The sequence below is a fragment of the Capricornis sumatraensis genome, chromosome 20, assembly GCF_032405125.1.
Source record: "Capricornis sumatraensis isolate serow.1 chromosome 20, serow.2, whole genome shotgun sequence".
Classification (NCBI taxonomy): Eukaryota; Metazoa; Chordata; class Mammalia; order Artiodactyla; family Bovidae; genus Capricornis; species Capricornis sumatraensis.
In genome coordinates this window covers 57,091,837-57,116,505 of record NC_091088.1, presented here as the reverse complement: position 1 = coordinate 57,116,505, position 24,669 = coordinate 57,091,837, and the positions used below count along the sequence as shown (strand labels likewise).

The following is a 24,669-nucleotide window of genomic DNA, read 5'->3' as shown; positions in this document are numbered from 1 at the left end:
GCAGTGAAGGCCGCACGGGGCGCACCCCCTGTGAGCCCCCCAAACTCAGACCTTCGTGCATCTTTTGGGTCGGGCGAAGCCCTCTCGACGTTGACATGCCGGAGATCCGCCTCCGCCATGTGGTGTCCTGCAGTAGCCAGGACTCGGTGAGGGACTGGCGTGGGGGAGGGTGGAAGAAGTGAAGGAATTCGTCAGCGGGCTCTGGAACTTTTGGAGTCTCAGAGGTGTTGAAAAATAATCCGTATGCGGGGTGCCAAGAAAGAGCTAGGGGTTCTTACGAATTGCAGTTTGGGAGACAGATTCCGTTGAACGGAGTGTTGGCAGCGGGAATCAGGCGCTTATGAGGACAGAGGTCGCAGGTTATTACAGTCGTGTGGAGAGAATTCTAATTGATTGTGATACACGGAAAGAAATATTTGGCTTTAAAGAAGACGCTGTTCTGAGTTACCGGAGGGTAAGGGTCTGATAAGTACCTTGAGTTTCTGGCACATATTCTGAATGCCTGTGTGAATACAATATGTGGTCAAAAGGTCAGATTCCACTGTAGCTGCGGCCCGCTTGGTCAGAATTCCTCCGTAGCCCCCCGATCAATCTTTGAGAACACTTTTAGCAATGCGGACTTCATTCTGGTTTTCCTTTCACAAAGGGGACTTTGTGTAATTCTAGGAGGGTCGTGGGAGAATTTCTGGGAGGCCATAGGAAATTTTGGAGAGATGTGGGATAGAGGAATTTGCTGAGAGAAAAGTAGGGTGCTTTGCTTCCTGGGAAGGAGCAGTGGTGAATTTCTAGGGGAAAATGTTGGAGGGGACTCCAGGCAGAGTGTGGAGGGATTTATTATTTTAACACTAGAAGGTTTTGTATTGGGGTATAGACAGATAACAATGTTGGGATAGTTTCAGGTGAACAGCAGAGGGACTCAGACATACATATCCATGTCTCCATTCTTCCTCAAACCCCAGAGTGTGGGGGGATTGATAAGGAAACTGAAACCTGGGTGATGTCAGAGGGCTTGAGAGAACTCTCAGACTAATCTGAGAGCTGGGGACATAGCCCTCACCTCTGAACCCTAACATTCCCTTTTCTACTCTTCTCTCCAGACCTACTGTGCAGAAAACCTTCTCAAGGCAGACACTTACCGTAAATGGCGGGCAGCCAAGGCGGGTGAGAAGACCATCTCTGTGGTGCTCCAGGTGATTCTGCCAGCCGCCGCCTCGTCCCCCGCCATCTTTTTTTTCCCCTCTCTGCTGGGTGGCATGTGGGATATTAGTTCTCTGACCATGAACGGAACTGGAGCCCCTTGCTCTGGAAGCTCAGAGTCTTAACCTCTGGGCCCCCGGAGAAGTCCCCCTCCCTCCATCTCCTTAATAGAAATCTGAAGGTCCAGGGTCCACACTCTACTCTGGAGTTAACTGGCAGTGAGCTGAGGCACTTTCTCTTTGGTCCCCACCACCTCACCTGGACAGTGAGCAGTGTGGTCCCTGTGCCCTTAGCAGAGGAGAGAGGTGATGCAAAGACTAGGCCAGGAATGAATCCGTGTGTGTTCCAGGTAGGTTGCTGCTCTTTTCAGAGCCTTATCATCCTCATTTGGAAGAGAGTAAACCATTGCCACGCATTCTGCCTTCTGAAGGCCCTGGGCTTAGGACTGGAAGGTGTCTCATATCTAAGCCAATCAACCTCATTTTAAAGATGGAGAAACTGAGGCCTAGGAAGGGCCAAAGTGAAGTGGCCAGTCTTAGTGACCATTGTGGAATGCAGAGTGCTGTGGTACATGCTTGGTGAAGTTGGAGGCAGCAAAGGGAAAAGGGGAGTTTGACCCAGGATGGTGACAGACTTCCCAACAGGCTGTTCCCATCAGGCACAAGGAACTGGTGGGAGAAGCGAGCTAGTGAGTTCCCAGGGCTGCCTGGGTGTTACCCTGCGTGATCTGGCTCTCCGAGGAGTCGAATGGTGGTGGAGGTGTTATCACCCCTCATGCATGGCAGTGCTGCGAGTTGAACCCAGTGTGGGTGCTCTAGCCATCTCTTTCTTCTTTCTTTGTGTCTATATGTTGACTTAACTTTGTTTTTTTATATTTATTCATATTTGGCTGCATTGGGTCTTAGTTGCGGCATGTGGGATCTAGTTACCTGGCCAGGGTTGGGAACCTGGGCACCCTGCATTGGGAGCATGGAGTTGTAGCTCCTGGATCTCCTGAGAAGTCTCTGTCTTTTTTCATTTTTAATTTTTGGCCACACCACATGACACTTTGGGGCGTTAGTTCCTCAGCCAGGGATTGAACCTGCCCCCAGCCCCCTGCCCCGTTGGAGGCACGGATTCTTAACCACTGGACCACCAGGGAAGTCCTCCACTTCTGGATTTTGGCCACATTCATCCCTCCAATGTAAGAGTGTTTGGGGAGGGATGCTGGGGCAAGGCCTGCCGGATTGTGTTAAATTTATTATTGTGTGTCTTACCCAGTGGTTCTTAAATGTTTTGGTTCATAGACCTTTTTGCAAATTAGAGAGAAGCTAAGAATTCTTCTCCCAGGAATTACACACAAAGTCTCAGGATTTTGTGAATGATTTTTGAACTTTTAATATTTCATAGTTCCCTAAGGTAGTATAGTCAGAATAATGAGAGCTAAGAGTTTATTCACAGTTACAACTATTTGGGAATAGCCTGGTGGGCCAGTGGTTAGGATTCCAATCCATGCCACAAGGCCCAGCTTCAATGCCCAACTTGGGAAAATGCCCCCCACCTCAGAAAAAAAAAAGCCCTGCCAGTTACCATTCTAAATGCCTCCTATGGGTTAGTTCATTGAATCCTCATAAAAATCCCATCACCTCAAATCTATTATTATCCCCTGTATGATGCAGAAACTAGGCCCAGAGAGATTATACATTTGCCTAGAGGCAGTATTTTCAACTGAGAGAGAGATGCAGGTGGCTGACAAGTTAATCTCAGGTGGAATTCAAGTCCCCATCTCCCCCTCTTACTCTCCCTGTGACCTCAGGCAATGGTTTCATGTCTCAGAAGCTGTCTTCTCACCTGTCCCTGGAAGATAATGTGATGGGCGCCCAGGGTCACCGTGAAAATCCGGTGACAGTGTTTGCAGAAGTGCCGTGTCAGCACGCAGGTGTGTGTGTAAAGTGGGGACTCACGTGTGTGTTACTGGATGGTCTTGCTGGGCTCTTTTATCATGAGGAGCATCCTGTTTAATTCTGCACCGCTGTTGGAGTGGGGCCAAGAAAGACAGGAAGTGGGGAGTGAGAGAGCCAGAGGAGCCAGCGGAGGCTCAGGCTTCTCTGGCCTGGGAGACCGACGGGGACATGGCAACTGTCAGGAAAACGCAGGACTTAGAGCAGGGGGGCAGCCTTAGAGCGGGGGGCCAGCTGGTTGGGATGCCAGCTTTGCTGTGGGACACACGAGGAACAGTTTCCAAGGGACAGGTGGGGATTGGGCCTGGAGCCGGGGACAGAGCTGTAGGAGTTGTCAGCACAGAGACAGGCCCTGGAGACTTGAGATTAGGTGGATTCATTTGTTCCTTCCTGCATCGCAGCACCTTCTGTAGGCCCAGCGCTGTTGCAGGCACACAGTGCCGCAGACATCACAAGACAAACATATGTGACCTGTGGAGACTTGATATTTGCAAGGAAAGACTGACAGACCAATAAGTCAAACGTATGTCTGATGACGAGTGCTGGGGAGGATATTACACAGTCAGGAGGAAGGAGGAATGTCTCCAGTGGGAGAGGAGGCAGGGGCAAGGAGTGTTTTGACTTTAAAAATATATACATTCATTTATTTATTTGGCTGAGTTGGGTCTTAGTGGTGCCGTCCAGTATCCTTTAGTTGTGGGATGTGGGATCTAGTTCCCTGACCAGGGATAGAACTTGGGTCCCCTCTGTTGGGAATGTGGAGTCTCAGCCCCTGGACCACCAAGGAAGTCCCAAGATGTTGAGGTTTTACCAGAAGGATTGAAATTGTGGAGTTGGAGAACACTGGTGGCGTGTAGTCTGGCAGTTGGTCTGAGTTTCTGTGCCAGGCATTACCTGTGTGTGACACGTGAGCCATTGATTTTCCTGCCTGCATCTGGGTTTCCCCATCTGTAAGGCTGGGGGAGTTAACAGACCCTTCCTCCCAGTGTGGTGGTGAGGATTCAGTGATGCCCGGCCCAGGAAGAGCTTTGCTCAGCATGGTAGACAGAATAGCGGCCCCTAAAGGTGTCACAGCCTTCGCTGGTGACTCAGTGGTGAAGAATCTGCCTGCTGATGCAGGAAACAGGTTCCATCCCTGGGTCGGGAAGATCCCTTGAAGAAGGAAAGAGCAACCCGCTCCAGTATTCTTGCCAGGGACGTTGCATGGACAGAGGAGCCCAGTGGGCTCCAGTCCCTGGGGTGGCAAAGAGCTGGACATGACTGGCCAACTGAGTGCACACACACACACAAGTTGTCTGCATCCTAATCCCCAGAACCTGTGCACGTGTCCTTTACGTGGAGAAGGAGACTTTCTGAGGATTTTTTAAAATACTTATCTGGCGACACTGAGTCTTAGCTGGGGCATGCGGGATCTTCCGTCTTCGTTGTGGTGAGCTCAATCCTTTAGCTGGAGCATGTGAACTCTTAGCGGCAGCTTGTGGGATCAGGTTCCCCGACCAGGGTTCAAACCCAAGCCCTCTGCATTGGGAGGGCAGAGTCTTAGCCACTGCGCCACCAGGGTAGTCCCTGTAAGGATCTCGAGGAGGGGAGATGGGCCTGGATGATCTGGGGGGAAGCAGTGTCATCACAAGGGTCCTTATCAGGGAAGGAAGGCGACTGGAGAACCAGAGAGGAGCTGTGGGCATGGAAGCAGAGGCTGGAGTGGTGCCACTGCTGGCTCTGGAGCTGGAGGAAGGGGCTGCCGCCCAGGAGGGCAGGGGGCTCTCGAAGCTGCAGACAAGATGAGGGAACGATTCTCCCCCAGAACGTCTAGAAGGAACGCAGCCCAGCTGTCACTGGCTTTAGCCCAGCCTCGTGACCTCTGGGAAGTTACACAGCTGCTTCCTGTCTCAATGGCTCGCCTGTGAAATGGAGATGAAGATAGTCCCCGGCTCCCAGAGGTGTCGGCGGTCTTATAGGAGTTACAGGTCTGCCGCACTGTTTACACTTGGGTGTCGCCGCAGTGGCTGTGCGTTGCCACGGTTAGCATTCTGTGTCCCGTCAGCTCCTTTCAGAAGTGCGGAGCGCCCCCTTCACTCATGAGGATACCGCGGCTCAGAGAGGTTTTATGTCACCCAGGGCTGCACAGCTTGGCACTGGCAGGGCTAGATTTGAACTCGGGCTGGTCTCCTCACAAGCCCAGGCTCCTTCCTCCGCTGTGGGGACCTTCTTGTCTGTAGCAGTGTGCCAGCAGAGTCTCCAGGCCACCTCCCAGCCGGGAGGTGACATTGCAAATTGGGCCATCAGATGTTCCAGGCTGTGTGGGGTGGTGGACTAGAAACCTTTGGGGGTCACAGTCACTTGTCATTCTGTGAGCCAAATCAAACAACCCCAGAAACTTTCCAGGTGGTCCAGTGGTTAAGAATCTTTCTTGCAATACAGGGGCTTCAAGTGTGATCCCTAGTCAGGGATCTAAGATCCCACGTGCCTGGGGTAACTAAGCTCAGTCATCCAAACAAAGGATCCTGCAACGAAGATCCCCAGTGTCGCAACTGAGACCCGAGTTAGCCAGATAAATAAATCATCATAATAAAAGCCCCAGGATGGAAAGTAGGAGATTGCTTCAGCCCCCGCAGCTGCCTACTACCCCCGCATGACTTTCTACGTTTACGTCAGAGACTTTGGGGGAAGACTTCCTGCAGCCAGTTCTTATTTTTGGCCGTGCTGGGTCCTCGTTGCTTTAGCGTGGGCTTCCTCTAGTTGTGTCGAGCAGGGGTCACCTCTGATTGCAGTTGTGGGCTTCTCAGTGCAGTGGCTTCTGTTCCGGAGCACGGGACACAGGCTTCCGTAGTTACGGCACGTGGGTCAGTAGTTGCAGCTCAAAGGCTCTAGAGCACAGGCTCAGCAGTTCTGGCTCGTGGGCTTAGTTGCTCGGTGGCATGTGGAATCTTCCCGAACCAGGGGTCAAACCCCTGTCCCCTGCACTGGCAGGCGGACTCTTATCCCCCGAGCCACCAGGGAAATTCAGCTCTTTGCTTCTTTCAACAAATAATCATCGAGTGGTGACTAATAACACTTTCTGACTGGTAGCCACAGGGTGCCTGCTGCATGTCATGCCCTGTGAACATGGTATTTATGTGCATTATCCTACATAGGGTGATCATCCCCACTTTACAGATGAGGAAACTGAGGCTCCAAGAGCTGAGCTGACAAGGCCCTATAGCTAGGGAGTGGCAGAGATGGGACTCAAACCCAGAGTCCGTGGTGAGCCAAACCAGACCAGGCCCCTACCCTCAGGGAGCATCCATGGGATCCTGTGTGATTGCGGGCAGGTGTGCCCTTTGTCTGCATAGCGCCACCAAGGAGAGCTCCATGGTTAGAGCGCTGGGTTAGAAGCCAGTCGGGCAGAGTCTGGTGGAGCCGGGAACGTGGGTGCCGGGGCTTAGGCAATCGGTCAGTGTCTGTTTTCCAACTCTGACTCCACATCCTGTGCTGTGTACAGGGGACACGGTGGCAGCCTGCCCCCTACCGAGTTCACTTGGCAACGAGACGAGGTGGCCCAGATGGGGGTCGTCTGTCTTCTGAGGTCCCACAAGGAAGCCAGGTGGGGCACAGGGCAGAGCAGCACTGACCTGGGCCTTGCCTCCCCTGCAGTTGGAGAAGGAGGAACAGATCCACAGCGTGGACATCGGGAATGACGGCTCGGCCTTCGTGGAGGTGCTGGTGGGCAGCTCGGCCGGAGGGGCCGGGGAGCAGGACTATGAGGTGAGCTGGGCCGTGAGGTGGGCCCCCTGCTGACCCCTGCCCAGATGCCCCCATTGCCGCCCCAGGGTTTCCTAGCCCCTGGGCCACCTCAGCCCTTCAGAGGAGCCCAGGGCTCGAAGAGATGAAGAGCTGACCCAGGTGATAAGCTGTGTGCCGAAACAGCATCACAGTTGCAGAAAGAACAGAAGGCACCTCTGTGTTTTACGACTCGGGCGTCTTAGTGGCTCAGCTGGTAAAGAATCTGCCTGCAATGCAGGAGGCCCAGGTTCAGTCCCTGGGTCGAGAAGATCCCCTGGAGGAGGGCATGGCAGCCCACTCCAGTATTCTTGGGCTTCCCACGGGGCTCAGTGGTAAAGAATATGCCTGCAATGCAGGAGACCCAGGTTAAATCCCTGGATTGGGAAGATCCCCTGGAGGAGGGCATGGCAACCTACTCCAGTATTCCTGCCTGGAGAATCCCATGGACAGAGGAGCCTGGCGGGTTACAGTCCATGGGGTCGCAGAGAGTCGGACAGGACCGAGCAACTAACACTTTCCCTTTCCCTGCTTGAGAGCAAAACTGCTTTTATCTGGTCCCAGAACTTCAAGATGTCCCGGAAAATTGACATTCCAAATTGCTTGGGGCGCCTCTGTGAGCTATTTGATTTGTGACAGATGTGTACGAGTCTCTTGCTGTATTACAAATATTTTAAATGTTGACCCAATCCGTTTTTTAAAAACCAGTTGAATTAATGCAAGCAGGACTGGGGAGATCATGGTGAGCCAGCTGCTGAGTCAGCCAAATGTTTTGGTGAAAAATAAACATATTGTGGAAAAGAGTTTATAATTTTAAGTGAATGAATCTGTTTTCTACAAGAAATGGTTTTTTCCTCGCAGTGAGAAATTGTTTTTAATTGAGGTATATTTTACGTGTAGTAAAACGCACAGGTCATCATTCTGACAGTTGCACATACCTGGGTAACCATCCCCGAGATCGAGGCATAAAACACTGGACTTCCCTGGTGTTCAGTTGTTCAGGCTCTGCCTTCCAATGTGGAAGTCCTGGGTTCGATCCCTGGTAGGGGAACTAAGGCCCCACATACTTTAGAGTGTGGCCCCAAAAAAAGGAAAAAAAATGACATAGAGCATCACTGGCCTCCCTGCAAGCTCCCTCATGTCACTTGGGGTCACCCTCAGCTCAGGCCAGCACTACCCCTTTTCTGTCACTACAGACTAGTTTTGCCTTTCCTAGAATTACATATAAATGGTGTTACAGTATGCGGTTTTCAGCGTGTGTGTGGCTGTGTGTGGCTGGCTTCTTTTACTCTACACTGGTTTTTGAGGGTCTAACATATTGTGTGTGCGTTAGCGGTCTGTTCCACCTTGTTGCTGAGAAGCTTCACTGGAAGCGGAGATCTCAACGTGTTCCTCCATTCTCTTGTTGACGGGCCTCTGGACTGTTGCCACTTTTTGGTGGCTGTTTTTGTCCGCACCTCGAGGTTTTCGGGATCTTAGTTCTCCAAGGAGGGATTGAACGCAGACCCCAGCAGTCAAAGTGCAAGGGAGTGAAAGTGCAAAGTCCTCTCAACACTAGAGCGCCAGGGAACTCCCCGCCACTTTTTGATTATGAACACAACTGCTGAGAACCTTCTTGTACAAGCCTCTGTATAGAGATCTCTTTGGGGTAAATACTTAAAAGAGTTGAATTGCAGTGTCTTCAGGTTGATCTCTGTTTTAACCTTTTTAGAAAAGTGAAAGTGAAGTCGCTCAGTCATGTCCGACTCTTTGTGACCCCATGGACGGTAGCCTACCAGGCTCTGCAGTCCATCAGATTTTCCAGGCAAGAATACTGGAGTGGGCTGCCATTTCCTTCTCCAGGGGATCTTCCCGACCCAGGGATCGAAGCCGGTCTCCTGCATTGCAGACAGACACTATACTGTCTGAGCCACCAGGGAAGCCCAAACTAGAGTTTCTAGTATTGTGGTGGTTTAGTCACTAAAGTCTTGTCTGAACTCTTGCTACCCTATGGACTGTAGCCTGCTAGACTCCTCTGTCCATGGGATTTTTCAGGCAAGGATACTGGAGTGGGTTGCCATTTCCTTCTCCAGCCTGATTAGAAATGGATAGTTTTCCAGAGTGGTTTATTCCATTTTACATTCCCTTCAGCAGTATATGAGCTCCACACCGTTATTATACTTGATGTTGCCAGTCTTTATTTATTTCGCTGGGCCAGGTCTTCAGTTCAGTTCAGTTCAGTTGCTCAGTCGTGTCTGACTCTTTGCGACCCCATGAATTGCAGCACGCCAGGCCTCCCTGTCCATCACCAACTCCCAGAGTTCACTCAGACTCATGGCCATTGAGTCAGTGATGCCATCCAGCCATCTCATCCTCGGTCGTCCCCTTCTCCTCCTGCCCCCAATCCCTCCCAGCATCAGAGTCTTTTCCAGTGAGTCAACTCTTCACATGACATGCCCAAAGTACTGGAGTTTCAGCTTTAGCATCATTCCTTCCAAAGAAATCCCAGGGCTGATCTCCTTCAGAATGGACTGGATCGATCTCCTTGCAGTCCAAGGGACTCTCCAGAGTCTTCTCCAACACCACAGTTCAAAAGCATCAATTCTTTGGCACTCAGCCTTCTTCACTGTCCAACTCTCACATCCATACATGACCACTGGAAAAACCATAGCCTTGACTAGACGGACCTTTGTTGGCAAAGTAATGTCTCTGCTTTTCAATATGCTATCTAGGTTGGTCATAACTTTTCTTCCAAGGAGTAAGCGTCTTTTAATGTCATGGCTGCAGTCACCATCTGCAGTGATTTTGGAGCCCCCAAAAATAAAGTCTGACACTGTTTCCACTGTTTCCCCATCTATTTCCCATGAAGTCATGGGACCAGATGCCATGATCTCTGTTTTCTGAATGTTGAGCTTTAAGCCAACTTTTTCATTCTCCTTTTTCACTTTCATCAGGAGGCTTTTTAGTTCACTTTCTGCCATAAGGGTGGTGTCATCTGCATGTCTGAGGTTATTGATATTTCTCCCGGCAATCTTGATTCCAGCTTGTGCTTCTTCCAGCCCAGCGTTTCTCATGATGTACCCTGCATATAAGTTAAATAAGCAAGGTGAAATATACAGCCTTGACTTACTCCTTTTCCTATTTGGAACCAGTCTGATGTTCCATGTCCAGTTCTAACTGTTGCTTCCTGGCCTGCATACAGGTTTCTCAAGAGGCAGGTCAGGTGGTCTGGTATGCCCATCTCTTTCAGAATTTTCCACAGTTTATTGTGATCCACACAGTCAAAGGCTTTGGCATAGTCAATAAAGCAGAAATAGATGTGTTTCTGGAACTCTCTTGCTTTTTCCGTGATCCAGTGGATGTTGGCAATTTGATCTCTGGTTCCTCTGCCTTTTCTAAAACCAGCTTGAACATCTGGAAGTTCACGGTTCACGTATTGCTGAAGCCTGGCTTGGAGAATTTTGAGCATTACTTTACTAGCATGTGAGATGAGTGCAATTGTGTGGTAGTTTGAGCATTCTTTGGCATTGCCTTTCTTTGGGATTGGAATGAAAACTGACCTTTCCCAGTCCTGTGGCCACTGCGGAGTTTTCCAAATTCGCTGGCATATTGAGTGCAGCACTTTCACAGTATCATCTTTCAGGATTTGAAATAGCTCCACTGGAATTCCATCACCTCCACCAGCTTTGTTCATAGTGATGCTTTCTAAGGCCCACTTGACTTCACATTCCAGGATGAGTGATTACACCATCATGATTATCTGGGTCGTGAAGATCTTTTTTGTACAGTTCTTCTGTGTATTCTTGCCACCTCTTCTTAATATCTTCTGCTTCTGTTAGGTCCATACTATTTCTGTCCTTTATAGAGCCCATCTTTGCATGAAATGTTCCCTTGGTATCTCTAATTTTCTTGGAGAGATCTCTAGTCTTTCCCATTCTGTTGTTTTCCTCTATTTCTTTGCATTGATCGCTGAAGAAGGCTTTCTTGTCTTTTCTTGCTATTCTTTGGAACTCTGCATTCAGATGCTTATATCTTTCATTTTCTCCTTTGCTTTTCACTTCTCTTCTTTTCACAGCTATTTGTAAGGCCTCCCCAGACAGCCATATTGCTTTTTTGCATTTATTTTCCATGGGGATGGTCTTGATCCCTGTCTCCTGTACAATGTCATGAACCTCAGTCCATCGTTCATCAGGTACTCTATCTATCAGATCTGGTCCTTTAAATCTATTTCTTACTTCCACTGTATAATCATAAGGGGTTTGATTTAGGTCATACCTGAATGGTCTAGTGGTTTTCCCTACTTTCTTCAATTCAAGTCTGAATTTGGCAATAAGGGGTTCATGGTCTGAGCCACAGTCAGCGCCCGGTCATATGCAGCATGCAGGATCTAGTTCCTTGACCAGGGATCAAACCCAGGCTCCTTGCATTGGAAGTGCAGAGTCCTAGCCACTGGACCACCAGTGAGGTCCTGCCAGTCTTTTAAATGAATATGTGTGTTGAATTTTATCAAGTACTTTTTCCATCATCGAAGGTGCATTCCAACCAATGAGGTTTTCCTTGAACACACATTCTTATTCTACAGGTTCTAGGGGATTCCCTCGTGGTCCAGTGGTTAGGATAGGAGGGCATGGCAACCCACTCCAGTATTCTTGCCTGGAGAGTCCCATGGATGGACAGAGGAGACTTGAAGGCTACGGTCCATAGGATCACGAAGAGTCGGACATGACTGAAGTAAACGGCGGTCCAGTGTTTACAACACCACTGTCATTGCCAGGGGCCCAGATTCGATCGGTCTCTGGTTGGGGAACTAAAATCCCACAGGCTGTGCAGTGTGACGAAAAATAATAATAATAAAATACAGGTTTCATAAGTTGTGAAAAGGCAAATTGATGGCACATTATGTTTTAAAGAGTTTATTTAAGCAGACAACTTGAATCCAAAACTAGGTAGCCAAAACTGAAAAATGATTAGAGGTGCTTTGTGGGTGGGCTAGGACAGAGGTGTTTAGAGAGAAACAGGAAAGCAGAGCAGAGCAGTTATTTAATGGACTAGAGTTTGAACTTTTTTTTAACTAATGTTTTTTTTAGAGTATAGTTGCTTTACAATGTTGTGTTAGCTTAGTTGCCACTGGGCAGCAAAGTGAATCAGCTGCATGTACACACATGTCCTCTCACTCCTGGGTTTCCTCCCCATTTAGGTCAGCACAGAGCCCGGAGTGCAGTGCCCCGGGCTGTACAGCAGGTTCTCATCAGCCATCTCTGCCTGACAGGGTGTCAGGAGTATATGCGTGTTAGTTCCAGTGTCCCACTCCATCCCACCTCCCTGGACCTGAAACGATTTTCTTACTTGGGAAAATCGAGGGACTCGGCTGTTCCTGATTAGTTGATTTTATTTTCTTAGATTGGAGTTCATCAACTCTTGCTTAAATTTTGATTGATTTACTGAAGCTACCTAAGGCTTTAGAGTACCCAGTCTAATGGCCTCCTTGTTTAAAATTTTACATAAAATCAACCATCTTTGGGGCAATTAAAAAAAAAAAGTTGTCTCTTCTTCTTGGCAAACAGATTCAGATCAAAATTCCACTTTTTAATTATGAGAAGAGCCAGTGCATTTTTTGCTAAAACTGTATCTAATCTGGCATGTGGATCTTTATTGTGAACCTCTTATCTACCTAGAAAAGTGGAATGGTCAGCTCAGGGCTTTATGTCTGCAGAGTTTGGAAACCTGTATGTCAGTAGTCTCCCATTCCCTTGAGGTTTTTGGTTTTTTAATTTTATAATTTATTTATCAGTTTTGGTGGCACTGTGTCTTCATCGCTGTGTGCGGGCTTTCTCTAGTTGCACCGAATGGGGTTTACTCTACTGGTGCACGGGCTCAGTAATTGCGCTCCTGGGGCTCAGTTGCCCTGAGACGTGTGAATCTTCCCAGACCTGGGATCAAAACCATGACCCCTGCACTGGCAGGTAGGTTCTTAACCACTGGACCACCAGGGAAGGTGCACGCTTACTTGCGTGTTGTGTGTTTGATAATATCAATTTGTTGTTGCTCAGCTGCTAAGTCCTGTCTGTGTCTTCGTGACCCCATGGGCTGCAGCCCACCAGGCTCCCCTGTCCTTCACTGTCTCCCAGAGTTTGCTCAAACTCATGTCCATTGAGTAGGTGATACCATCCAACCATCTCATCCTCTGTCGCTTCCTTCTCCTCCTGCCCTCAATCTTTCCCAGCAGGGTCTCTTCCAATGAGTCAGCTCTTCCCATCAGCTGGCCAAAGTATTGGAGCTTCAGCTTCAGCCTCAGTCCTTCCAGTGAGTAGTCAGGGTTGGTTTCCTTTAGGATTGACTGGTTTGATTTCCTTGCTGTCCAAGGGACTCTCAAGAGTCTTCTCCAGCACCACAATTTGAAAGCATCAATTCTTTGGCTGAGTGCCTTCTTTTTGGTCCAATGCTCACATTCATTAATGACTACTGGAAAAACCATAGCTTTCACTATACAGACCTTTGTCAGCAAAGTGATGTCTCTGCTTTTGAATATGATGTGTGGGTTTGTCATAGCTTTTCTTTCAAGGAGCAAGTGTCTTTTAGTTTCATGGCTTCAGTCACCGTCCACAGTGATTTTGGAGCCCAAGAAAATACAGTCTGTCACTCTTTCCGGATTTCCCCATCAATGTATGCACTCCTTGTGTGTCTGAGTCTGCAGTGTGTGGTTTTTGCTGACCTTAAATCATGGCAGCCTATTTCCTCATGCCTAATGGTGTGTGTATATGTGTATGTGTGTATGTTAATTCCACTCTTGGGTATTATATAGGTGGAAGTTCTATGAGGGCCTGGTTTGAAGTATATTCCTCCAAAGAGGATTTGCTCCAGCCAGCACCAGGTGATACTACATACATGGGACCACTTACATTTTCAACTTGGGTTTTCCCATTCTGATAACTAGTGTGGACTTTTGCTCCAAATCCTTGAGAGTAGAGATCTCAGGCAAGAATACTGTAGTGGGTTGCCATTCTGTTCTCCAGGGCGTCTTCCCGACCTGGGGATTGAACCTAGGCCTCCTACATTGCAGGCAGATTCTTTACCTCAGAGCTACCAGGGAAACCCATCTGGGGATAGGAGTCTCTAAAGATAATTTTTCATCTTTTCTCTGCTGGGAGAGAGCTCTGGCCAGAGCTAAGGGCTCCCACTGACTCTCCCCACCAGACATGTTTCTCCCTAATTTACTCATGGAAGGAAGGCCCAGCTCTCTGCACAGGGGTGTCTCCTGAGATGCCTTTCTTCCTGAGTTGGAGCTCACGCTTTGAACTCCCCGTTCTCCCTGCTTACATCACGTTGTTGTTCAGTCACTAAGTCCCGTCTCTTTTCAACCCTATGGACTGCGGCACGCCAGGCTTCCCTGTCCTTCACTGTCTCCCAGAGATTGCTCAAACTCTTGTCCATTGAGTTGGTGATGCCATCCAACCATCTCATCCTCTGTCACCCACTTCTCCACTTGCCCTCAGTCTTTCCCAGCATCAAGGTCTTTTCCACTGAGTTGGCGGTTTCTATCAGGTGGCCAAAGTATTCCTGCCGCGTAGAACCCTTTGATTCAATCAGGCTCTGTGTCACCAGAAGTCGGTAACAAGGCAGACACCAACATCAGTGCCACCCACTGTATCAGTCAGGGTCCCAGCAGGAGGCTGAAATCACACCAATTAGTTTAACAGAGAGAATTAATGTAAATAATTAGAGAGAATTAATGTAAAGAATTAGTAACTAAGTATTGAACTAAAGAGGACAGAAGACGCAGGTAGAACACAGAAGCACCTGCTGGGAGCAGCCACCACCCTTAGGGCAGGAGGAACAAAAGGAAGAGGTTGGAATTGTTGAAATGTGGGTGTTGAAGCTAGGAGGTGAACCCTTGGGGCTGAAACTCAGATCCTGAGGAGGGGGTGATCCGCAGCTGATTCTGGTCTTAGCCTGAGAACGTGCGGTGAGGCTAGTTCTGCAGGTCCTGGGACACTGCAACCTGGATCCGCCTGCGCAACTCCCCGCACCGCCCCCTACTTCCTCTTTGGAAGAACTGCTGCCCAAGCGGCAGCAAAGCGCACCTAAGATGTTGCCCACCTGATCTGCAAAAATCCGCCTCCCTTCTCCAGCCTTGCAGCCTCTCTCTCTCTCTCTCTCTCTCTCTCTCTCTCTCTCTCTCTCTCTCTCTCTCGCTCTCTCTCTCTCTCGCTCTCTCGCTCTCTCGCTCTCTCGCTCTCTCGCTCTCTCGCTCTCTCGCTCTCTCGCTCTCTCGCTCTCTCGCTCTCTCGCTCTCTCGCTCTCTCGCTCTCTCGCTCTCGCTCTCTCGCTCTCTCGCTCTCTCGCTCTCTCTCTCGCTCCCCCTGCTGGCGGAGCCTGACAAGGATCAGCTGGCAATTAGAAATGTCCCCAGCATCCCAGAGCTGAGCCACCAGTGTGGAATTTTTTCTTAATATATATATATATAAAAGTTAAAAAAATTTTTTCTTCTTTTTTATTTTTTCCATTATATTCCTTTTTTATTTTATTTATTTGCTTTTTTATTTTTCAAAGATGGGTCTGAACTGAGAAACAGTCAAAAATTTTTTAAATTAATTTATTTATTTATTCGGCTGTGCCAGGTCTTAGTCGCGACACACTAAGATCTTCAGTCTTCATTACAGTATGTGGGATCCAGTTCCCTAACCAGGGATCGAACCCAGGCCCCCTGCATTGGGAATGCAGTCTTAGCCTCTGGGCTGCCGGGGAAGTCCAGAGACAGTCAATTAACAGTGGGTGTGTCTCCCCTATCTCTTTGGTTTCTGGGCTGTTCCTTCAGGCCCTAACACTTCCCTTCTGCTCACTCAGTCGTGAATTTCTGAAAAGTAATTGTAAATATCCTCTGCTGGGAGCCCACCGATCTGGGAGGGTTCCCAAGGCTGTGCAGCCCTCTGCATGTCCAGATATGGAAGACTCTGGAAGAATTTAGAGAAGGGTGGTTCAGGTCTGGGAGTAGAAGGATCCCTCTGGGCCCTGTGTCAGGGAAGGACTGACAGGACACCCAGGAAGAAGAGAAGCGTCTAGAAGCCTTGAGGAGCGCTGAGGTAGAGCTGGATCTGGAGAACCCTTAGACTCTGCTCAGGCCCCTGTGCTCTTCCAGTCCCTAGGAGGCGTCACTGCCACCAGCCAGGCCTGGACCTTAGCCACTCTGCCTTTCCCCAGGTCCTTCTGGTCACCTCGTCTTTCATGTCCCCTGCCGAGAGTCGCAGTGGCTCAAACTCCAACCGTGTTCGTATCTTTGGGCCTGACAAGCTGGTCCGGGCAGCAGCAGAGAAGCGCTGGGACCGAGTCAAAATTGTCTGCAGCCAGCCCTACAGCAAGGTACCCAGGGTGGGAGCGGGGTCCTTGGTCCCGCGCCACGGGAGAGGCGAGAGGCTGCTATTGAGTCCCCGAGGGCTGGGAGGGCCGGACAGTCTGCCTCCCCGGGGAATTACAAGGAGGCTAGGCCCCTGCATTCTCTAAAATTGGTTTTCCATCCTCCCCATATAGGAATCTTGGTTTCCTGGAGGGAGATTGGGAAGGGTGACCTGCAGGATCTCACGGAATTGGGAGGGGGATCTGATGACTTGTGGGAGACGTGTGGCTTCTTAGAGCGGGGCCTCAGAGTTAGCACCATGAGATCTGGAATCAGAACACTGGTTTAAAGCCTGGCCGCTGCACTCCTTAGCTCTGTGATCTCGGGCTGGTGACTTCACCTTTCTGGCCATCCTGGGACCCAGGTTCCTTCCATCTCATGGTTCCGCATCCACCCAGCAGAGGAGGAAAGAGCCGGGAGCATTTCTGAGTCACGGAAGTGGCGCACGGCCCCGCTTCGCATTCCACGGGCAGAAAATTGGCAGGCAGAGTGGATTTGCCTAGACCCTGCAGCCTTTGCCAGTTGCTCTGAGGCTCAAGGGCTGAGCACATAAAGGGCTTTGTGCTGAGCCTGACCCCAAGTTGGGGCTCAGTGACAGCGTGTGGTTACTATTCTTGTCATGATCAACTGGGCAGCTCCCCAGATGTGTGTATCCATTGGAGGGAAAGAGTCAGGAAGGGGTTTCTCTAAACAAAAGGGATGGGGCCAAGCCTTTGTCCTTGGCCAGACTCCCTGATTCCCACGTCTCCTCTCCCAGGATGCCCCCTATGGCCTGAGTTTTGTACGGTTTCACAGCCCCCCAGACAAAGACGAGGCCGAGGCCTCATCCCAGGTGAGCTCTGCCTGCGCCTGCCCCTGCCCCGAGCCTTCTCCCCACCTCTTCACCCTCACCTGCCAACAGCCCTCCCACTGCACTGACCTTGTGGGACTTTAGAAGGTGACCAAGCTCGGCCAGTTCCGTGTGAAGGAGGAGGATGAGAGTGCCAGCTCCCTGAAACCCGGGGCTCTCTTCTTCAGTCGTATCAACAAGACACCCCCAGGTGAGGACAGAAAGCCTGGGTCCTGAGCAAGTAAAGGCTGGGGGCCTGGATCCTGGGCCTGAGGGAGTAGGGGCTGGGGCCTGGACCCCTGGGTCACTGCTGGGTCTTGGGAACAACACTTTGTGACCCATGGATAGAAAGGAGCCTGAAGGCCTGAGGGTCCAGCCCCCTCATCCTGGATCCACTCTCCCCCTCTGCAGTGGCAGCCAGTGACCCGGCAGGACCCAGCTATGCAGCGGCCACGCTGCAGGCCTCCAATGCCGCCTCCTCAGCCTCCCCAGCCTCCAAGGCAGCAGGCAGCACCTTCAAGGTGAGATCACCAGACCCTGGGGGGGCAGAAAAGGAGGAGAGGAGCTGGAGACCTCAGCACAACCCACCCCCTCAGCCTCAGGAGTCCCCCAAAGGCAAGAGGAAGCTGGATTTGAACCAAGAAGAAAAGAAGGCCCCCAGCAAACCATCAGCTCAGCCTTCAGTACCTGCCCTCAAAAGACCCAAATGTGAGCAAACTGGATTCCTTGTTCCCACCGAGGGTCCAGGGGTGGAGGGGCAGGGATCCTGGGTCTGAGGGAAGAGGGCTTGGGGGTCTGAACTCCTGGGTCTGAGAGAGGAGGGGCTGGAGAGCCTGAACTCCTGGGTCTGAGACAGGAGAGGTGGGGGTGTAGCCCTACATTTTCTAATTGAATCCACTGTCTGGCTTCCCCAGTGCCAGCTCCCCCCCGTACCCCAGCCACTCCCCCCACCTCTGCCCCAGCACGAGGGGCGGCACCAGAGAAGCTCCGAGGAGAAGGCGCTGAGCCCAAGGCCCCCCGCGCAGGCCCGCAGGAGCTGGGGAAGATCCTCCAGGGTGTGGTGGTGGTGCTGAGTGGCTTCCAGAACCCCTTCCGCTCGGAGCTCCGGGACAAGGCCCTTGAGCTGGGGGCCAAGTATCGACCGGACTGGACTCCAGACAGCACGCACCTCATGTAGGCTGGCGTCCCCTCCCTCACTCCCCGCTGCGCCTTCTCCGACTTCTTCCATCTGCTCCGTCTTGCTCGCTCTCTGTCACCTTGCCTCTCCGTATCCTCTGCCTCTCGTTCTTTCTTTTCTTCCCTCCGCCCCTCTGTCTCTCTCCCATGCCCCTTGTCTCTTTGCCTTTGCCGCTCAGTCCGCCCTCCGTTCTGCTCCCCACCAGCTGCGCCTTTGCCAACACCCCCAAGTACAGCCAGGTCCTTGGGCTCGGAGGCCGAATCGTGCGCAAAGAGTGGGTGCTGGACTGTCACCGCATGCGGCGGCGGCTGCCCTCGCGGAGGTGAGGCCTCTCTGCACACGTGTGCTTTACACATGCACACCCCACCCCGACCCTGCCCCTCATCCCCGTGCCGGGCAGCGCCAGGGATCTGGGGAGAAATCAGGCTGTGGCCTGCCAGCTCGGGAGTCAGCCGACTTCCCAGAGGAGGAGGGGCAGGGCTGGGAGATGGGGAGGAGAGGGAGGGTATCCCCAGGGGTCCCAGGAGGGCTCTGGAAAGTCTGCTTAGCAAAGGAAAAGGCTGCAGGCTGGAGAAACAGCGTTCACAAAGGCTCAGGGCGGAGAATGAAGTGTTGCGACCTGTTGACATTCATTTGTCTGAATGGTGTCAGGCTGGGCTGCCCACCGCTGGACCCCAGACATCGGTCCCTCCTTTCGAGAGCCTCTGACTTTGATGAGGGGCCAGACTTATTGTGAAATACTTTGGAGGAGGGCCCACAGGGAGAACTGCAGTGAGCCAGGGTTCTTCAAGGAGAAGAGGTTCGCCAGGCTGAGTGGAGGCAGAGGAGCCGAGGCTGGCTCAGCCTGGTGTCTGTTGGGAGGCGGGGCTCCTTTAGCGGTCTGAGCCCCTGGACCACCGGGGAAGGCCCCCAGCACTTTAAGCCTTCTGAGTTTTCCCACGAGCCCTGGTTCTACAGTGAGGGTGACTTTCCCGAAAAGGGCGTCACCAGGTTAGAAGCAACCATATCACGTGCGGAAGGGTCTTAACGTGGGGGCCAGGGCAGCATCCCCAGCAGGTTCACTCGCTTCTGCTGCGTACGCACTCTGCCCTGTTTTTTGGGGCCACTTGATTCATCTCTCTGGGCCTCCATTTCCTCTTCTGTAAAACGGGGCTGAAAATAGCACCCGCCTCAGGATTCGGCGACTCTGAACCTGTCAAGTGTCCACAGCAGTGCCTGGCATGTAGGAAATTTGCTTTCGAGATTTTTCCCTTGATCAGTAGGCATTCTCCTAATGAGAAACTGACTTTGATGCTTGCCGGAGAGAATTATTTCTGATTTTGTTTGTTAGTTTGTTTCTGAAATGGGGTGGTGTTTGTTTTGTTTGTTTGTTTCCCCTGGAGGGGAAGCCAGGGATTGCTGTGGTCTATGGTGTGGGTGGCTGAAGGTCCACGGGGCCCTTCTGGAGCTGGGAGAAGGGGTAGACCAGGAGGGAGACCACGTCTGCACCCTGAGGATTTATTTATTGATAGTAAATGCAAGCGCCTGCTGCTTCTTAAGCCCCCACCCCACCTCCCCTGGAGGATGCGTCTGCTGTTGGTCTGAGGCCCGATCCCTCCTCCAGGTACCTCATGGCTGGGTCAGGCTCGAGCAGCGAGGACGAGGGGGGCTCTCACAGCGGCAGCAGTGGGAATGAAGCCCCCAAGGCTCCCCGAAAGGTCCATGCCCCCTGCCCGCCACGGGGGAGGGTGGAGTCGGGGGGACACGGTACCCCAAACTCCCTACTCCTGTCTCCTGCGGGCACACACTCACACCCTCATTGCTCCTTCCCTCCTCCCTGACCCACCCTCCCTCCTCAGCGCCCCCAGACCAAAGCCAAGCCCCCTCAGGCAGCAGGACCTAGCTCACCCCAGAGACCCCCAACCCCAGAAGAGACCAAACCAGCCTCACCAGGGGCCCAGGAAGATAATGACGACACTGAGGCGGAGCAGTCAGGTCAGAGTCTGAGGGAAGAGCGGCTGAAGACCCAGACTCCCTCATCTAAAAGGGGAAGGAGTTCCAAGTCTGAGCTCCTGGGTCCAGCGAGATGGGGCTGGATCCTAGACAGTGGACCTAGGGGGTGGAGGGAGGCCGCCCCCTCACCCCCAGCTGGATCTGGGGAGCGATTGGGTTGGGGGTTGAGACACCCCACCTATGCTCAGGGGTGAGGCTGGGAGGTAGGGGCCTCGAGCTGACTAAGTGTCTGCTCACAGAAGGACGGGACAACGGGGCAGAAGACTCTGGGGACACCGAGGACGAGCTGAGAAGGTAGGGTGGGGCTGGGTGGCTAGGGTGGCCCCAGCCTTGGGTGGAGGGGAAGCCGGTCTGCACACGCCTTCCCCACCCTTCTTGGCCTCTCCAGGGTGGCCGAGCAGAAGGAAGAAAGGCAGCTCCCTGGTCAGGAGGAGAATGGCGAGGACCCATACGCAGGATCCACAGATGAGAACACGGACCACGAGGGCCCCCCGGAGTCTCCCGACCTGCCAATTCCCGAGCTCCCAGGTGGGAACCCCTCCCTCCTAATGTGGGGTTTGCCCTGTCACTTGTCCAAGGTGACTTGCCCCAGGCCCCCCCGGATGGCCGCTGCCCACTCTGACTTGTCTCCCAGGCTTCTCACCCTCCTCCCTGACCTTTGCCACCTCCGTATCCTCTCAGGCCTGTTCCCTTCCTGTCAGCATCCTTGCCTGTCTGTCCCGTCCTGACTTCCGCTGTGACCACCTCCCTCACAGCCCAGCCCCCTGCCAGACCCCGTTTAGCTTCTCACCCCCTGACAACGGGGGCCTCCCACTCCCTCGGCTTCGAGACCGACCCGGGGGCTTTAAGAATCTGCAGGTACCCCAGCTACACCCCCGGGTTCAGCTTTGTCGGTGGAGGTGGGGCTCAGGGAATACAGCTGCGCCGATCTCCGTTGGGACCCGCCTTGCTATCCATCACCCCAGACATGGGGGCAGGCGTCGGAGCCTCTTCTGGTCAAGAATGAAAGGAGAGGGACTCCCCGGGTGGTCCAGTGGTTAAGATTCCAGGCTCCCTGTGCAGGGGGCTCAGGTTTGATCCCTGGTCAAGGAGCTAAGATCCCACATGTGGCGTGGCGCAGCCGAAAGAGAATGAAAGGTGAGCTGGACAGTCAGAGACTCTGAGTGGAGGCGAGGGTCTGTGGTCTCCGGAAAAAGCTATTTCCACCTGGTTCCTCACAAGTGATGGGCAGGAACATACTCTGATCCTCCTCCAAAGCCCCAAATGTGACCTTGGCAACTTAACAGAAAATCATGTTAAACTGGAACAAAGAGCCACCCTGAAGGTCAGCGCCAGAGAAGGCACTGGTTAAAAGGAGTGGGCTAGCCAGTGGAGGAAGTGGCAGGGTGTGAAGTTTTCAGCCCAGACCAAGTGAAGGGACTGACTGACCTGGTTTAAGAAACACATTGCCACTAATAGTAATTGTATCTATTACCATTAATATAAAACAAAACCCCCATTAGGCCTGCCTAGAACCACTACTTGTCAGGGATGGCTTCTGAGTCAGGGTGTCCACAGACATTCCGCACCCCATCCAGCCACTGCGCCTGCCTTCTTGTCCAGTCTGCGAATGTCCCGTGGCTCCTGGCTGGCACCCCAGGACTCCAGGGGTTCATGTTGGCTCTCCCCGCCTCATCTCTCCCCTGCAGACTTCTTCCAGGGCAAACGCTTCTTCCTTTATGGGGAGTTCCCAGGAGACGAGCGGCGGACACTCAGCCGCTATGTCACAGCCTTCAACGGGTCAGTCTCCAGGGGCAGGAGGTGGGGGGTGGAAGGTCATGGGGAGGATGGAGAAGGGATGTACCCTGAGGGTCGACACAGGCTGTGGAGCTCCGTGCCAGCCCTGCTCACTGTGCTAGGGCTCTGGACGCATAGCTTCCCACACCACACCTCCAAACTCCCCATCCCCGACCCTTTCACCCCCCACTTCCTCTTCTCTAAAATGAGGCTCCTCACCGCCCTTCTGAAAGGATTGGTGCTGGCAGGAGCTGGCTGTTTCATGGATACGGCGAGCCTGGCACGTGGGAGTGGGGGGCCCACGGGTGGCCCACAGGGGACGTGGGTGGGGGTGAAGGGAGGACGGCCTCTGAGGGTGCTTGGGGAGGAGGGCGTCAAGAGACGGGGCGCCGATTCTCCGCCTCTTCGCATCCCCCGCCAGGGAGCTTGAGGACTACATGAGTGAGCGGGTCCAGTTTGTGATCACCGCGCAGGAGTGGGACCCCAGCTTTGAGGAGGTGAGTCCTGGAGGGGCAGGAGAGGGAGGCCCAGCCTGCCCCAGCACATCCCCCAGCCCCTCCTGGCTCACGTTCCTGCCCGTACCCTTCCCACTGCCCCCCGCCCCTTGCAGGCCCTGACGGACAACCCCTCCCTGGTGTTCGTCCGCCCCCGCTGGATCTACAGTTGCAATGAGAAGCAGAAGTTACTTCCCCACCAGCTCTACGGGGTGGTGCCCCAGGCGTGAAATGTGTGTGGACACACATGGACGCATACACACACATGTGCACGCATACACACACCCACACGAGTTTAATAAAGGAGACTTGGCTTGGAGCAGCTGCCCTTCCCGCTCGCGTCTCTGAGAACCCCCAGCAGGCTCCCTGCCTTCTGTCTCAGGTTTGGTTCCACTCGCTTCTGAAGGCCGGGTCTTTGGGGCACCTGATGACTCCTGTCCTGGGGTCTGCGGAAGAACGACCGGCTCTCTGTCCGGGGCCTGGTTGGGAAGGAGCTCCTTGTTACTCTCCCTGGTGCGTCCCCGCTTTGGCAGCAGGTGGCAGGGGATTGGGAATCTGACACTCTGCACACACCCCTCAGCTGGTTTGGATCCCTGGATCCCATTCCCGTATCTCAGTTGTCCCTCTGGGCGTCCTGGGCTGCCGGTTGGGATGCTCATGGGGTGGCCTCCCTCGAAGTCTCAGCTCCCCTGGGCCAAGGACATCTCCCTTTCTCCAGGGCTCTCAGAAGTAGCTGTGAAACCATCCTCAGCCTGGTTTGACATCACCTCATTTGGGAGGGACAGCTAGGCAAGGGGCATTTAAATTACCCTCCACAAATCCCAGACCCCCTTTAAGGCTCCACCATATTTAAGGTGGGACCTGACCTGGGTGTTAGAGAATCAGGGTAGAAGGTGGGGGTGGGATAGGGGACTTATCTGGTGGTCCAGTGGTTAAGACTCCGTGCTCCCAATGCAGGGCCCTGGGTTCAGTCCCTGGTTGGGGGAGATCCAGCATGCCAGGTAGCACAGCCAAAAATTACTAAACAAAATAAACAACCACCTTTAGGACTTCGCTCGTGGTCCAGTGGTTAGGACTGCGCAGTGCCACTGCAGGGAAGACGGGTTCAGTCCCTGGTCAGGGAACTGAGGTCCTGCATACCATTCGGTGTGGCGAAAACGAAACCAAAACTTAGCAACAGTGAAACGAACAATTCACTTGCTCAGCCACAGTGGCCGCACTCCCAGTGCCCACCAGCTGCTGGTCTGGACAGTGCCGACGGAGAGCCTTCCCTCACTGTGGAGAGCAGGTAGGGCAGCCCTGCAGTGCAGTGGACGGCAGCCTAGAAGCTCGAACTTCATCCTAGGGAGGGCAAAGGGCAGGGTCAGAGCTGGGGAGCAAATGACCACAAACTTGGTGTCTTAAAGGTTATAACCTAGATTTGAGGTCCAAAATGGGTCTCGCCAGGCTAACCATCAAGGCGCAGGCAGGGCTCTGCTCCTCCTGGGGCTCTGGGAGAGAGTCTGTGTCCTTATCTTTCCCAACTTGCAGCCCACGACCCATGCCCCTTCTGTCTTCAAAGCCAGCAACGGCCAGTGGAGTCTTTCTCACGGTGCGTCACTCTGACACTGACTTCTTGGGGTTATGCTGTGCCCACCTGGATAACCTGGGATAATCTCCCGGTTTTAAAGTCAGCCCGTTAGCAACCTTCCTTTCTTATGCTGTCTTTAAATGTTTTATTTATTTCTGATTGTGCTAGGTCTTCGTTGCTGTGTGGGCTTTCCTTGTTGCACCAAGCGGGGACTACTATAGTTGAGTTGCCCGGCCTTCTCATTGCGGTGGCTTCTCTCATGGCTGAGCACAGGCGGGCTTCAATAGTTGGGGCACATGGGCTCAATAGCTGTGGTGCCCAGACTTAGTTGCTCTGAGGCCTGTGGGATCTTCCCAGGTCAGGGGTTGAACCTATGTTTCCTGCACTGGCAGGTGGATTCTTTACCACTGAGCCATCAGGGAAGCCCCATCATGTGCTGTTAATTCACCTTTGCCATGTAGTATATCCACAGGTTCCAGGGATTAGGCTGTAGGTGTCTTTGAGGGGTTATTACTGTGCCACCCACACCCACCATGTGTAAGACACCGGGGCTCTGGTGTGCCAA

The 24,669-nt window shown here is 52.6% G+C and overlaps 1 protein-coding gene across 4 annotated transcripts; it reads left to right on the top strand.

The window, feature by feature from the left end:
* XRCC1 (X-ray repair cross complementing 1) lies at positions 1-22,808 on the top strand. Of its 4 annotated transcripts, none has more exons than XM_068992307.1 (17): positions 1-146; positions 1,098-1,190; positions 6,771-6,881; positions 16,074-16,232; positions 17,024-17,098; positions 17,201-17,306; positions 17,507-17,616; positions 17,692-17,803; positions 18,010-18,268; positions 18,478-18,594; positions 19,876-19,969; positions 20,111-20,246; positions 20,504-20,558; positions 20,653-20,792; positions 21,953-22,043; positions 22,462-22,537; positions 22,651-22,808. In XM_068992307.1, the coding sequence occupies exons 1-17, from the start codon at positions 96-98 to the stop codon at positions 22,762-22,764; spliced, it is 1,899 nt and encodes a 632-aa protein (XP_068848408.1). In that variant the 5' UTR covers positions 1-95; the 3' UTR covers positions 22,765-22,808. The 4 variants fall into 4 exon arrangements, with proteins under 4 accessions (XP_068848408.1, XP_068848407.1, XP_068848406.1 ...); XM_068992308.1 differs by lacking the exon at positions 1-146 and adding an exon at positions 2,993-3,115 and having other exon boundaries at positions 1,124-1,190; XM_068992306.1 differs by having other exon boundaries at positions 17,507-17,803; positions 20,507-20,558.
* The last annotated feature ends 1,861 nt before the right edge of the window (positions 22,809-24,669 follow it).